At 54.7% G+C, this 15,455-nt stretch overlaps 4 protein-coding genes across 4 annotated transcripts; 3 read left to right on the top strand and 1 right to left on the bottom strand.

Annotated features, from left to right (window-relative positions):
• Nucleotides 1–470: 470 nt before the first annotated feature.
• Nucleotides 471–5,004, bottom strand: B0T26DRAFT_779427 (uncharacterized protein; the record flags this gene model as incomplete). The annotated part of the gene is made up of 7 exons (XM_060446669.1): nucleotides 4,601–5,004; nucleotides 4,347–4,538; nucleotides 3,587–4,284; nucleotides 1,457–3,526; nucleotides 962–1,065; nucleotides 675–836; nucleotides 471–618 (listed from the first exon to the last, which is right to left on the bottom strand). Exons 1-7 carry the CDS (start codon nucleotides 4,854–4,856, stop codon nucleotides 471–473), a joined length of 3,630 nt encoding a protein of 1,209 aa, XP_060293724.1. The 5' UTR covers nucleotides 4,857–5,004.
• Nucleotides 5,005–6,273: 1,269 nt separating this feature from the next.
• Nucleotides 6,274–7,956, top strand: B0T26DRAFT_856492 (Aldo/keto reductase-like protein). Its single transcript, XM_060447696.1, has 3 exons — nucleotides 6,274–6,713; nucleotides 6,767–7,464; nucleotides 7,532–7,956. The coding sequence occupies exons 1-3, from the start codon at nucleotides 6,604–6,606 to the stop codon at nucleotides 7,765–7,767; spliced, it is 1,044 nt and encodes a 347-aa protein (XP_060293723.1). The 5' UTR covers nucleotides 6,274–6,603; the 3' UTR covers nucleotides 7,768–7,956.
• Nucleotides 7,957–10,573: 2,617 nt separating this feature from the next.
• On the top strand, nucleotides 10,574–11,446 carry B0T26DRAFT_648981 (uncharacterized protein; the record flags this gene model as incomplete). Its single annotated transcript, XM_060438047.1, has 2 exons — nucleotides 10,574–11,129; nucleotides 11,199–11,446. The coding sequence occupies 2 exons, from the start codon at nucleotides 10,574–10,576 to the stop codon at nucleotides 11,444–11,446; spliced, it is 804 nt and encodes a 267-aa protein (XP_060293722.1).
• Nucleotides 11,447–13,209: 1,763 nt separating this feature from the next.
• B0T26DRAFT_752635 (uncharacterized protein) lies at nucleotides 13,210–14,139 on the top strand (the record flags this gene model as incomplete). Its single annotated transcript, XM_060445547.1, has 3 exons — nucleotides 13,210–13,231; nucleotides 13,518–13,624; nucleotides 13,714–14,139. The coding sequence occupies 3 exons, from the start codon at nucleotides 13,210–13,212 to the stop codon at nucleotides 14,137–14,139; spliced, it is 555 nt and encodes a 184-aa protein (XP_060293721.1).
• Between the last annotated feature and the right edge of the window lie 1,316 nt (nucleotides 14,140–15,455).

Raw genomic sequence — 15,455 nt, 5'->3', positions numbered from 1 at the left:
AGTATTTCCAGCTTCAAATTCCCAACAATACACAGGTGGAAACACTTGGCAATCGCTTACAAGGATCGGAATAAGGGACCCAGCAACACGTATCCGTTTGGAAATGAACTACCCTGCAAGGTTAGCAGAGCTTATCGTTCGTGATGCTCGCCAATTGCCGCGTAGCTGTCGTACTTTTAAGCGTGTTTCTAAGAAGTTAAGTCAGATGGCTTTCAGAAAAGGAGAAGTCAATGGATAAAGCCGCGGCCAGCAAGTTCCACATCAAATTACATCATCTTTGGTCCAATGTAACACTGGAAATTTCCGCAGCGATTACAAACCCGTACGCGCACGGGATTACCAACAGCACTGAGCACTCGCACTCGCTTGATAATTCTAGCCTCGGCAACTGCTGATTTCCCGTCGCTTCTAGAATACTGATCTAACGCTATTGCCTTGGTCAGCTGGCTTAGACACTTCTTCCTGTCCTCCTAGACGAAAGCGGACCCTGGACTCGGCTTCTGTCTCTCTCTCACGTACTCCAATGCAACCTTGATCATCGTTTCGGGAGTGACAATTGACACGGCCGGATCGAGATTGAACTCTGTATATTCCTCCTCGTGCGCGGCGGGATGCATTCTACGAGGAGCAAGGGCGCTCCTGTGTTTGGGCTGCTCCTCAATGTCAGCAGGGACCTCTTTGCGGGTGGCTCGTTCTCGGCCACCTCCAAGCCGGTAGTCTCGTCACTCTTGTTTCTGTGGGGGTCCTGCGCATCACCAGCAATTGAGGCCTGGTTGGCAGGCGGCTCGTTCCCGGCCAGCTCGTCTACGGGCCGTTTGTTATTGTCCACCTCGAGGCTGTCAATTGAATCGATGTGTTATCTTTGGTGAGACGGAGCGTGATGGAGTGCGACGGTAGGTCTGGGCCAAGTTAGCGTTTGATAGCCCGATACGGCTGGGAGTGCAAGGTCTGGCATACTTACTTTGAGAATTCTAGTGTTGATATGGTTGGGTTGAGGAAATGATGTGAATCGCAAACAATTGGCTTTGAGACCTCCGATACAGTGAGGATGCTGCTCCAATTTTGCTGACAAGACAGTGCAGCTGACAAGGCAGTGCAAGGGAATTGAGGAAAGCATTGAACTGGGAGTGGTTTCGCGTGGGAAAATTTCCATTAATACTGTAAGAGGTAAATACAACTTGGAAGGCAAGAGCGATTGGCAACAACCTACAGACAACTCCGGGCAGGCGCCAGGTCCAGGCACCAAGCGCCCCAATTACAGGTAGTCGTCTCAATTCAGCACCAAAACCATCCCAACAATGCCAACAATGCCAACAAGGCCAACAATGCCAACAAGGTCAACGGGACCTCGCGTCCGCGCGCTGCCCGCCGTGACGGGAACAAAAGTCGACGTCGAGATACCACCAGGAGAATCAGGAGCAGTAGTAGTCGCGCCACTGCTGCTCCCCCCTCCTACCGTTGGTGTCGATGGAACCGGATTAGGCCCGCCGCCGCCGCCGCCGCTCCCAACACTGCCAGAAAGAGAGCCAGCAATACCACTACCAGAACGAGAGCCAGCAATACCACCACCACCACCACCACCACCACCAGAACCAGGACCAGAACCAGAACCGGACCCAGATCCCGAACCAGATCCCAAACCCGAAGCCGCAACAGCAATAGAACTAGAGCTGCGATGCGTTCCCTGGACACCACCGCTGGTGCTAGGACCAGTGAAACCAGGCCCGCCCGTGGGCGAGATGGCAGACAACTTGCTACACGACGAGTAACACGGGACGCCCAGGGAGGTGGTGTGTAGCCCAGTCGAGACCGAGGTTGTCGACCCAGCAGCGTTTGTCAAGGGACAGTACGTGACGTACACAATCTCAACGACCGTGGTGGATACCGGTCGAGGGGATGGCTGACAGCCCGCGCACGCCGTGGTACCCCCAATGCCGCTGCCGCTGCCGCTGCCGCTGCCGCTGCCGCCGCCGCTGCCGCCGCCGCTGCCGCCGCCGAGTCCGACGCCGGTGCTGGTACTAGGGCTGGTACTAGTCGCGATCGGGATTTCGCTTCCGCTGCTGCTTCCACCTCCACCTCCACCTCCGCCGCCGCCGCCGCCGCCGCCGCCGCCGCCGCCACTGCTGCCTCCTGTTGCAGTACTGAAGGTGCCTCCACCGCCGCCACCTCCACCTCCACCACCGCCGCCACCGCCGCCACCCGGCCCAGTGCTCGCTGTAGAATTGCTAAATGGAGCGGTAGCAGTCGAGGTCGAGTTGCTGAACGGAGCGGCGGTGGACGAGGTCGAGTTGCCAAAGGGCGCCGTGGTAGTACTGTTACCACTGGGCGGAACCGTGCCGTTGAAGGCGGGAAGGGTGAGGATTCCTGGCAAGAGGCGCTGAAATGCGGCTCCAACCGAATCCTTGCCCACAGCATAGATGTTGAACGCATACGATGGCACTATGTTCTCACCGTAATAGTAATTGGTCGGCACAGAGAGGTCGTCGCCGCCAGGACCGTTCAGCATGGCGACCTGGCCCAGCACCTCGCCGGAGCGCGCGCGGAACTCGAAAGATGCGCTTGCGTAGTCGCCCTCGATGATGGCATGGCCAAACGCCGACGAGCCCGGGTCCGGCGGCGTCGACACAGCGAACCAGCCCTCGTGTTTATCGCCAGAAAACTCGACAAAGTCAAATGTGGAGAACTGCAGCGTCGACGTGCCAAAGACGGATAGCGAGAAGGGTACGTTTCCGACCGCCTCAACCGTCCAGATGCCGACGGCTGGGCTGCTTACCGTGAAGGTGGTTGACGACGTGGCGCTAATCACAGTGACCCCAGGCGAACTGGCCGTGAGTACCTGGCCAGCCGGGCCCTGGATTACCATGTTGATGGCCGTGTCGTTGAGGCTGAAGCTGACCTTTGTCAGCGAGCCGTCAACGGGTACGTCGAACTTGACCGAGCGGTCCGCCCGGCGGTGTTTGAGAGACCCGCCAACGGGACCATAGACCCCAAAGTTAATATCAACTATGTGTACCAGATTTTCATCGATTAGCAGACCAGCAAGGTTCGCCGTATCACCGGCACTGGCCTCCGACAGCCCCGTATACAGCTTCCCCCCAGTCTCCGACACGACGACGTCAAACCCACTGGGGTCGAAACAGCCCTCGGCAAATGGCCCGCTGTCGTCAAACTGGAACAGGTTCACCTGCAGCGACTTTTTCTTGGCCGCATCGGCCACGCTGCTCGCGAGGCCCGCGTCCTTGGCGGCTGCGTCGGTCCACACAAAGATCTGCCCCCACGCAGACGAGGCATCCACGGCGTTTTGGATAGCGGCCATGGCAAGCTCCGGGCAGTCGCCGCCTCCGTCGGCCCCGAGCGACAGGATGGCAGATATGAAGGCATCGGGGTCCGTGAACGTCTGTGCAGGCGGCACATCCGGATCCTGGATCTGTGACAGAACGTAGAGGGAGGGGAGATTGGCGGTGGCCGAGCGCCTCGCGCTAACAATCTCCACGGCGGCAAGCTGCACACCGGCGATCACATTGCCCTTTGAGATGTTAGTTTCCTGCATCCTAACCACACCACTCTTTCCCGGTTGGGTTCTTACCATGCTCCCTGTAGTATCTATCACGAAATTCAGAACAGGGCCGATGCCCAGCAGGAGCTTCAGCAAGCCACAGTCATTTGGCGCGAGGCTACCGGGGTCCCCGTCCTTCCCACAGATTGTCTGCCGGAGGTCGTCCATGTACTGTATGGTTGCCTGGTCGGCAAGCCCAGCGGCCGCCTCATGCTCAAACCAGTGGGGGGACATGAACGCATAATTCGTGTCCTTCGCGATTCCCTCCTTTCCGGTAGCATCTCGATCGAAGGGGCCGCCGTGCGAACACTTGTGTGTCCCTGGCTTCGTCGAGTGCAGGGCCAAGTGCGTTCCAAAATAGCCGCTCGTCAGGTATTGCTGGCCCACCGAGAGACCGGGTAGCAGGTTGTCGTGGCAGTCGGGATCGACGTGTCTGACCGTCGGGTCGATCCCGGTGAGAAAGCTATCCGTCATGCACAGGAAAACCCTGGCCTTCGAGATTGAACTGAGGGGGTCGGAGCTCGACACGTCCAGGCGACACTGCTCGTCAAACTGCCGCTCCTCGGGCCAGTCGCCAGATGGAATATCGTCGTATACGCAATTCTGGCAGGTGATCACGCCTATGGTGGCGAGGGGATACTCCAGCGGCCATTCCCTGGAGAGTTTCTGCGAGATCTGCGCCGCGGACCGATGGCCCATTTCGACCCAGTTTGTGTGTGAATAGAAATCTATTTTTATCAGTTGATATTTACCCAAATCTTGGACTCGCAGCACCAATCACTTTACGCACCTTGCAGAGTGTGCAGGACTCGGCCAAGCTTGTTCCTGGCGTCCGTTACGTCGCCAATGGCAAGGAGACCTTTTATCTCGTCCTTGGCGCTCATGAGCCTGGTGTTGCATTGTTGGAGAGTTTCGTCGTCACAGTGAGCCTCCCCCAGCTCGGCCTCGCTGTCGCCATGCTGGTCGACTATCTTTGAGCCCTCTGGGTTGTTTGGTTAGCAAATGAATCCCCGATGGTGGAGGCCGAGGGCAGACGTGACACACCGATGATCTCCTTGCGGGCTTTGTCCATGGAAGCTGTCGCCTTCTCGATGTTGAACCAGGAGTAGCCCGAGCTAACGCCTTTTTTGGTCATGGCCTCGTGCGGTCGGCCATAGCTGCTGATGCCGCCCGGTGTGGTGACGGGATCAGAATCCGGGTACTCGATGCCCTTCACCAGCAGCCAGGAAGGGTTGAATGCGAAACAAAACTGAAAGAGAGCGAGGGCAAAAGCCGCCACGAGCTTGAAATAGATGGCCATCGTTGTAGGAAACGACTAAACGAGCGACTGCGGCCAAAGGAGTGTCAAGCCTGTGCTTGCAAGCGAGTGAAGCAGACAGGTCGAAGCAGACAGGTCGAACGAGGGAGGGAACCACAACATGGCTTCAGCAGCTGCCAAGAGAGCGAGATTTCCATGGTATTTTGTATTCCTTCTTCAGGCTCTCTCCGGCTTCCAGCACGAACACGGCGGCTACCGAGAACAAACGTGGACAATGTTGCGGGGGAACTTGGAAGTTAATTTGGGTTTGGCGCCGGATCGGCCCCCCTGGATTGCAGCTACGTATTGTCGTCACAGCTTTTCGTGGTTGTGTAATTTCCACCGCGCCGAACCCCTCCCCACAGACAACTGACCACTGCTGTGCATGGAATATTGAAAAATATTGACCCCGAAACAGCCAAGACTGAGGCTCTGCACGGCCAAGGGACGCCAAGCCATTCCCGATTAGATCGCGACCGACCAGTGCACGTTTGATAGCGCGTCGAGCTGGAGACGAATTGCCGCACAGCTTTCTGTTCCTGGACCCCCTTTTTGGGGCGAGACGGGCGATGGGCGCGCTGTGAAAATGAATTGGTCACCCATGCAATTGCTGTTCCCATATTGGTCAAATGAACCATTCCCATTCTGCGGCCGAGGACACGTGCTCCGCCCATCGCATCACTCGCATTTGCTATTGGGGGTCAGGATCTTCGTATTTATTGGGCGCGTGCACATGTTCCGCGCTCCCCGGAAGGCTGCGCCATGAATACGGGGTTGTTTCTTCGACTGGGAGTGACGAATTCTGAACGATGTTGCTTGATTCAGGCTTTTGGCGCCCGTTTCCACCACGCCGGTTCACTCTCCAAGAAGGAACTGGGTCTATCAGCGACGCGCTCTGCCTCGCCTTGGCGGTCGCAACGCATTGCCCGGCCATTAGGGATGCTGAAGTGACGCCTCTAGTGCAGGCCAGGCTTTGCGGCTGCTCAGCAGAGCTGTCTGTCGCACAGGAGATAGTCGTTAGTTATCACGACTAAGGATACAGGTAACAATTGATCTTGCCTGGTAAGCCGAGAGACTGGTATTTTGCACATACCAGTAATGATTTCTCCCTGTCAAGGGAGGTTTGCAATTACTGATCAAGTTGGGAGAAAAAAGGATGATCCCAGGTTGTTTCAAGATATGTGACACCGGCACGTGTTTACGTATTCTAGATCCAGGCCTAAGACACTATCAACTCCCACTACTTTTACTAAGCAGAATTAGAACGGGTGGAAGAACCGCGGTGGCATTCCGTATGTACGAAGTAAAGATGTGAATCCCCCTCAATGGAGACGCCTAAAACCCGCGGGCCCGCGGGTTTGGGGAGCCCAGGGGTTACCAAATCCGGTCCTCCCCCAAGCCTAGCGTGGATTCCGTAGCCGGAAAACCCAGCTCCTTCATTGGGGTCCACAACTCTCGCGATACGGATCTTGTCATCCAGCGTCCCCACGAACACGCGGATTCGAGATTCAGCGGGACCTCTCAAAGCCGATGAAGACTATTTCCCTCGCTAGCTTCAAGATGGCCTGCGCCCTTGGAATTGGATATAAAGCGAGCTATGGTCCGGGAACTGGACGTGGATTGAATCTGCATCAATCCACACTTCTCTCGAGGGCACCCCAAAGCATCCAAAAACACTACAATCCAGCCTTCTTCTACTTATCAGAGCTCATTATTTGTTTGATTAAGTACCAACATCAACGCAGTCACAATGGCACCACCGGCATCTCTCCCTACTGTCAAGCTTGGCAAGACCGGCGTTCGGATACCCAAGCTTGGGTTTGGCATGATGGGCCTCAGCCTGGCCTATGGAAGCGTAGGGTAAGCAGACAACTGTTCTGTTTGGGGATACTCGCACTAACGCTCAGCCGCAGAACCATGGAGGACCGTCTCGCCGTGCTCGACCGCGCCTGGGAGCTGGGCAGCACTAACTGGGACTCGTCCGACTTCTACGGCGACAGCGAGGAGCTGATCGGCCGCTGGTTCGCCCTGCACCCCGAGCGCCGCGCCGATATCTTCCTGGCGACCAAGTTCGCGGCCAAAATGACCATCACCGAGACGGGCGAGATGGCGACGAGCGCCGACTGCAGCCCCGAGTACACGCGCGCGGCATGCGAGCGCAGCCTGAAGCGGCTCGGCATCGAGTCAATAGATTTGTACTACATCCATAGGCTCGACGGCAAGACGCCCATCGAAGTGACCATGAAGACGCTCCAGGAGCTCAAGCGCGAAGGTAAAATCCGGGGCATCGGCATCTCAGAATGCTCGGCCGCGACGCTGAGGCGCGCGTACAAAATCGAGCCGGTAGAAGCCGTGCAAGTTGAGTACAACCCCTGGCAACTCGACATTGAGAACAGCGTCGGCACCCACCTTCTCGCCGCTTGCCGCGAGCTCGGCGTCACCGTCTTTGCCTACTCGCCTCTCGGGCGCGGCTTCTTGACGGGCCAGATCCGGACCATCGACGATTTCGCACCCGACGACTTCCGCCGTGTGGTTCCCAGGTTCAGCCCCGAGAACTTTCCCAAGAACCTGGTGCTTGCCGACAAGTTCAAGGCCATGGCTGCTGCCAAGGGTGCGTTTTTATTAGTCCCATGTGAAAAAAAAAAAAAAAACCTTCGAACTAACTAACAGTCACATAGGCTGCACTTCGGGCCAGCTCGCTCTCGCGTGGCTGATGGCACAGGGGCCTGACATCGTCCCCATTCCCGGCACGAAAAAAATCGGGTATCTTGAGGAGAACATTGGAGCCGTCAACGTCTCACTCAGCGCAGAGGAGGAGAAGGAGATCAGGGCCAAGATCGAGACGATGGATATTGCCGGTACTCGTGCCCCAGTGGGATTTTTTACTCAATTTGCTGATACGCCAGAGTTGTAAGCTTGCTAGAAGAGGATGGTTGTACTTTGGATACAGAGGAATCAAGCTTAGGTGGCTGGTGTCTGGGAACGTCATTAGGTACCTAAGGGAGCAACTGCGCCCCGACACGGAAACATCGTTTGCTGCGGTCTCTATGCCCAAGTAAGTTCCAACAGTGCGTTACTATTGCTAAATAATATAATAACACAATCCTACTCTAATATCCATTTTAAATGCCAATGTGTTTCCTCGCTCGTAGGTTGTCGAGGTGGGAGAGGGCCAAGATGGCCGGCCGTACCTTCCTCATGTTCTGGGACTTCACATACATAATGCTCTCGACTCGAGGAAGGAGCCCCCTAATAAGGAATGAATGAGGAATGAGAAGGAGGAAAGTTTCTCTGCAGCCCTCGAGAATTTGTAATTCTCTCTACAAGTCACCAATATCCTCTGTCTTTCGAAACTGCTACCAACCAATCAAAATTACAATCCCTAGTATACTATTCCATCTTAACGATGTCTAATAGTACTAGACGAAACCAGAACGCCCTTGGGGGTGCGGCAGTTGACGAGAATCGAGGCGGCTTTGAGTTCGAGGCCGTTCCTCGCGTTAGGAGGAGCTCGACGCGCCTCGAATTCACAGCCCTACTCGCAATCATGGAAAGCAATGTCCACAACGAAAAATTCCAAGTCTATTAGGCTATTTAACGCCTGAAACTTTGTTGGCGTGATGCAAAGAATAAAGATTATCGTAAATAAACTGTGTAGGAAATCCTTTAGTACGCATTTCCACGAGAGAAACAGGCCCCCAGGATTCTATCATAGGGGTTCTAATAGCAATTACCTCCCTCGGACAGAAACACTTAGGTCTCAGCACAGTCTAATTAGTCTCTTTCCCAGCCTGGGGGCAGCAGTTGGTTGCGTCTCTTTCCAAGTACGAGACCAAGCCCGCGTGCAGCGGGAGCTGGAGCACGCCCAGCGCTTGCGTGCCCGCTTACGGGTGCGTATTTACACCCTGTTTAACTCGCCTTCAGAGCTTTTCAGTTGCCCTTCACGTTTTTTTCACCTGTCCTCAATGGCTATTTACTAACGTATATGCTTGTACTTTGGTGGAGAGGCGCGTGGAGCTGAAGGGGGATTCCCCCAGTACCCAAGCATAGGTGGCGGGCGGGTTTTTTGTTCCTTTCTTTTGTTCGTTTCTTTTTTCTCTGCTTCTTTTTCTTTGCTTCTTTTTCTTTGCTTCTTTTCTTCACTTTTTCCTCTTACTTTGCCTTACTTTGCTTTACTTTATATAATTAATCGATTATCTCCTCCCCTCTCTTTGTCCACAACCAATCTTATCAAGTTGCTACCGAGCAGATGTCGCCAACCAGGAGTTCACGCAACGCAACAGGGCAGGCCCAAATATCGACGTTCAAGTGGGTCGCTAATAATAAGGCTTCTACGAAACAACACGCGATATTCCCGCTCGATTTTCGTCCTGTAGCGGCAATGTAATTTATCCAGCGATTGCGACTGTCATCCGCCATTCTAGTGCGTGAAATAATCCAGGCGGCAGGACGTGAGCGCGGATCACTGGATCCACACCAAGTTCACAAAAAGTGAAGACGAACCAGCCGCCTCGTTCTTCCCTCGCGTCTTCCTGTCGTTAGCTGGTGAGCACTATCTCAATCTTTCCTCCCTAACCTTAAGACTTGTAATTCTGGTCCTTATATTCAAGCTTAAAGCACGGAGAAATGACGCAGTGGTCAAGATAGCAGTGTATCGCAAGAGGTTGTGACTTCGAGTCAGGCTTTGCTGGAGTTTCCGCTATCTTGACCTCACGAGTAGTGGCCAGTTGGAATACGCTCTTTCGAGTGATGTCCAACTGGATCTGCTCATGCGAATAATGGCCAGCTGGATCCTCTGCGGAGTGATGTCCAGCTGGAATCGCTCAGGTGTAAAGGCCAGTTGGATCCTCTACGGAGTGATGTCTAACTGAAGCCGCTCTGCCGTTCTCCATTTCCTTTTTTAATTCCCCCCCTTCCCCTTTTTAATGTCCCCTCTTTCCCCCTTTAATATCCCCCTTTCCCTTTTTAGTATCCCCTCTTTCCCCCTTTAATATCCCCATTTCCATTTTTAATCCTCTTCTTGCTCTCCTGATATCGTCGAACCGTCACTTTGCCCTTGGCTTTCACCTTCTCTTTTGGTACCGCTGCAGCTTCTACTCGGTAGTTAGCATAGATTAATCTCCCCACGTACTCTTTGTATTTGCTGGCGGTAATGAAGGTTCTATTTTTCTAAAAGCTCTTTAGGTAGGGTTTACACGGGGTGAAATCTTACGACATTCTAAGCATCAACCGGCCCCAAGTGGGTTCTCACTGCGTGATTGCACGCCCCATGGTAAGTGATGCTGTCCTTGACTCGAAATTGTTTGCCCCAGGGTTGGGGTTGCGCACAATCCAGAGCACAATCCGTCCATCGGGGGCGCTAAGTGCGCTTTGGCTTGTTGTTGTGGATAAGCAGAAATTAGCCGTACCCCTGCCAAGGTGCGCTAGCAAAGATTACGCAATTGAGAGGAGCCATCAACATGCAGTCCTCGATAGCGCCTTCTTGATGCCGGGATCACGTCCCAGCAATGTGGTTAGTGGCTTAAGCCCTGATCGTCGAGCACACGTAGTGGGCCTGGATATTTAAAGGAAAACATGGGAGGGGATTTTTATTCCCTCTTCTCTTCTTTCGTCCATCAGAACCAATTCGGCCTCGATTTGAAGCCTGCCACTCTTTTCAGGTTATTTTCGCTGAATCGCCAGATTCCCGACACTCGTTTTCTTCATTTAATACCGCCATCATGAGGCCCCAGAATTTCCGTCGAAAAGCGTGCCATGCCGTCTCGATTCTGTCGTCAATCACGTCGAGCGTGCTCCCTTCGGCAACCTCAGTTTCGGACTTGTCGATCGCGTCTTCGCTTCCCCTATCCAGCACCCCCGTGTCAAGCGTCCCGATCTCCAGCGCCGTGTCAAGCATCGCCATCTCCAGCGTGCCCATCTTGAGCAGCACGGCGACAGCGACGAGCTCGGCCCCTCCAGCTGCTACGACCACCGCCGTGCCCTGCATCGACTGCTCGACGAAGCTCATTGAACACTCCAACTGGGACAACGGGCTTCTTTACACGGGCAACTACTACGCCCCCGTTAAGGGCGCCGGCTGGGGCAAGGGGACCAGCTCCAACGGCGACGGAACGCTCGAGCTGAGGTCCGACGCTAGCGGCTACTACGTCTATAGCATGTGCCCTAAGACGCACTCCGGGTACTGCAGGTCGTATATTAATACGGTCGTGTCTCTGACGGCGGGAGTCGAGTACGATTTTACGACGATTTACTCCATGAGCAACGTGAGAAACCAAGGTGAGACGGCTTCGTATTCTTCAGAACTCTTTTTTTCCACTCGTGTCGCTAACAGAACATGATAACAAGTGGACATACTCGAGATATACGTTGAGTCGTTTGACAGGAGTACCCGCTACTTTGACCACTGGATTTACTCTGGCAGCACTGCCGGGTGGACGACGTTCCAGAGCCTGACTTTCACTGCGACCAAGACCGAAGACGTGGTTTTCACCATGACCTGGCGCAACGACCCCAACGATGCCGTCGTCTTGTTCAGAAGCATTTCCATGTCTCCCACGGAATGCCACACCCCCACCTCCGACAAGACATGCTAGAAGGCAGTGACTTTCACTTGGGCGCCGATGCGCGGTCCAACACAGCACGTAAATATAATTACCAATTAGTTAGATTATTAATCAACGCCCTTTCTGCTTCAATGACCGAGCTCATGTGTTCGCCTCCGGGGGAGCCTGTTTTGAGGCGGGAACTGATGACTGTATTGCTTGCAGGAAGGAGGGTGATGGGTGATGGGTGGTCTAGGCTCTTCTAGACTGGATCCCAAAGTGGATCGACATGCCTCGGCTCGGACCCAGGTGTGGGGCTAGCCAAATAGATGTTGAAAATTTCTGTCCTCACCGCTTTCGACCGACAGCATCCTGATCCACCAACGGGGCAGATACAAATCCTCTCCAGATGCTTACAGATGTGACTTTAAATGCTGGGCGGCACCAGTTCAACACCAGAGACCAAGCAAGAGAACGCATGTCTAGAGGTGGTTGCTAAATTTGACGAGTGAATAAACCGAAATCTTAATTACATGTGATGCAACGGCATTTTTAGCTTGTACTGAGTAAGCTCCATGGACGAGTGGCTGGCGGATAGCCCGCGAGATCTTGTAAGAAGCCGCAAAATAGCACAGTCAGCAGATCCCGAACTTACATCACGGCAGGTAATAACGGAATGATAACGGCCACGACCCAGACAGAGGTGGAGTTGAATTAAGATTTCGCGGCTCTAAATGAATGGGCTTCCATCCTACCCATTTTACCACTTCGTTGCAGTCACAGCTATGCTGGACCCACCTCGGCGTGTAAGGTGCAACGGTACCTCACATCTTAAAACCAGGGATGATTGAAGGGGCACAGGTACCCAATTACTGGACGGACGGCTGCCTTCTCGCAGCCAGATTGGCTGATGCTGCTGCAACCCGATCATCATCCAAGCCATGATGCAGGCGTCAGGAGTAGAGAGAAACCACAACATCAAGTTCATCTCTTGAATACGTAGCTGCTGCCACACGCACACACGCACACACACACATTTCGTTGTCGGTAGGGAAAGCTGCCTGTTGCTGACCCAGGTGACGACGGCCTGAGACATGCTTATCTTCAGCTCGCCACCAAAGCAGCGGGCAGCCGCCCCAAGCCCGACTGCCCGGCCCAATGAACGAGGCCTGTGGCGGCTGTGGCGGTGTGTGCCAATACAAGAAACAGGGCTGACGTGGTGGACTCTGCGCATTAGCGATACCGCTTCTTCTCGGCGAAGTCGCCTTTGCACTAGCGGTCTCAGGGATTAAAGCCACCAAATTTCGCGATCGGGATCGTGGGGAAACGAAGGAAAAGTGGGGGAACCCTCGTAATGAGCAAATGAACGACGAGATGTCCCCTGCTAGTGCAAAGGCGACGTGGTTGAGTAGAAGCGGTAATTGCCCGACGTCTCGCTGGCTGGCCGTCCCGTTTGATCCTGTGCCCTCGTGTCGATAAGCCAAGACGAGGCGCAAAGGATAGACAACAAGGAAATGAAGGACGCCGGCTGCCTGCCAACTCGCTCAACGGCAACACGGAAACATTAAAAGGAACACGCAAGCCATGTTTTGCGCTTCCCAAACCGGCTGCCATCAAGTGTCAGAACACGGGCGATGCTGCCTATCTGTTTTCGGTTGCTTAACTTGTGGCGTTCAATATTTGCGGCACCACCAGGGGGGCTGCCTGCGGCCCGCAAGCTGAAAAGCCACTGCCGTAGCACCCCGGTGTATGGCCGGCACCTCTGCTCCACCGTGTAATCTCTGAAACGCCTCTGTACAAGCCTAGTATTCAAAATGTCGTCGGTGGCGTTTCCACGTTTGTTTCCATCGGAAAGGATGCGGGTTGGTGAGATGCACCCCCACGCTTGCTGTTTCGTTGCGGCTCTTTTACCTCAGCCCTCCCCTTGATGTTGAAATTCTCTGGTCCATACCCTAGTTGAAATTCTCCGGTCCATATCCCTAGTTGAAATTCTCTGGTCCATACCCCTAGTTCTTATTATCTTTCTTTGTTGGCCAAAGGGACGTTCGTTTGCCTCACATGCTGTGAGGGCTGCTTGGATTTTCTTCGTTGACCAAGTCACGTTCCACTCGTTACTGGCTAGGTCGTCTTACCCTCTTTACAATGTGGCCGTCTCTTGCGTGGGCGGTGCTGGTGGCTCTACCGGCACTTGTTCTTTCGGTCTCGCCCACTGACGAGCTGCAGGATGCTGTGAGTTGTTCTCTTGAGGCCGCAGAAGCCGCACTCAACGGACTCGCCGCACTCGCCGCACTCGCCGGCCTGACTGACCACGCTCTCAGGATGTGCCGCAATCCGGATACCTCCCTAATCACAATGTCGACCCTGCGAACTTGGGCTCCTACGTGATGCAGTGGAGAGACACGTTCAACACGAATGAGATGTTTCACGCAAAACCCTTGGTCTGGACTCCCCCTGGCGGCGCAAACGAATACGTCACTGTAGTGTCGAACCAGAACGTCATCCGTGTGCTGGATGGCCTCACGGGCGCCGTCGTCCAGCAGAGGACTCTGGACCCGCCGTTCCTTGCCAGCGATGCTCAGTGCGGCGATATCCCCAACACGATCGGCATCACGTCGACTCCAGTCATTGACCCCAGCACCAACATCACGTATCTCTACTCCAAGGGCTACAAGAACGGCGCCGCCGGTGGCGGGGCTATCAACGGCCAGTACAAGCTCTACGCCGTTAGGCTTCCCTCGTTGTAGAATGTTGTAGGGTTTCCCATCAGCCTCGAAGGTCACAACGCCGTTAACGACCGCTCCCGTTACTTTGTAGGCGGGACTGTCCTGCAGCGGCCGAGTCTCGCCATGGCAGGCGACTACATCGTCGCTGGATTTGGAGGCCACTGGTGAGAATTTCTGTCGACTCTCGGATGAAGTCACGGGCTTGACTAACCGCTGTTTTCTTAGTGACAATTTCAACTACTCGGGAATGCTGGTGACGGTGTCCAAAACCACTGGCAACGTCGCCAACATGGTTGCCATGGCAGCGGTCACCTGGCCCCCCGTCGCCGCAGCCCCTCGACATCAACGATCAGTCAGGGGGCAAGGTCGGGATCTGGCACAGCGGCATGGCCATTTCCTGGGATGTGCCAAGCAGCAGGATATTCTTTGCGACTGGGTCCGTAGCTCTAGCCCTATCTATTCCTTGAGAGAACTCATTCCTATTCAGCTGACTTGACGAGCACAGAAACGGCCGCGGACAGGGAGCTAACGGCGCCGGAACCCCGGCGAACGGCAAGGAGCCCTTCAGCACGCTGCCCAACGCCGTGTGCAACTTTCGAGTCGACCTGACGAGCGGAGCTCTGACGCAACAGGTGAGGGCCATGCGACTAACCCCTTGAACCGTGCTGTTTGTAGGAAAAGTCTGACACACTTCATGCAGGACTACTGGGAAGCGTACAACTACCAGAACATGAAAGGAGGCGATAAAGACCTCGGCAGCTCAGGCGTCACGCTACTAGACCCAGCCACGTTCTCTGGCGGAGGGGTCGCGCGGATTGCCCTTGTCGGCGGCAAAGGGTCTGGGGGCGTGCTGAGTGTTTTGAACGCTGATGACCTCGGGGGGTTTGCGAATGGGCCGGGAGGTACTGACAAGGTGCTTCAGCAAATCACGGTCGGGACATCCTTCTATGGAGGGATTGGGAGCTACCCAGGAGAGGGCGGTTATATCTAGTGAGTTTTGACCCTATAACGTTCCCCTTTCTCTGGAATCTTGACTAACTCTGTCCAGCTTTGCCCCGACAAGTGACGCCCTGTATGCCTACAAATTCAGCATCAGTGGCGGCAAGCCCCTTTTTACTTTGGCTGGCCAGAGTTCGATGACATTTGCAGGGCAGGGAATACCAACTGTGACGACTCTCAACGGGAAGGCTGGTACGGGAATCGTGAGTCTCCTCTCCAGTCATCCGTCCTGAGACGCCGTTGACAATGGGCAGGTTTGGTTAGCCGACGTCAACCAGGGGCTTGTTGCGTACAAAGCCGTGCCTGTGGGCGGAGTCCTGCAGCCACTTGCACTCGGA

This window comes from Lasiosphaeria miniovina (assembly GCF_030549165.1).
Source record: "Lasiosphaeria miniovina strain SMH2392-1A chromosome Unknown B0T26scaffold_5, whole genome shotgun sequence".
Taxonomy (NCBI): domain Eukaryota; kingdom Fungi; phylum Ascomycota; class Sordariomycetes; order Sordariales; family Lasiosphaeriaceae; genus Lasiosphaeria; species Lasiosphaeria miniovina.
This window is presented reverse-complemented; position numbering and strand designations above follow the sequence as displayed.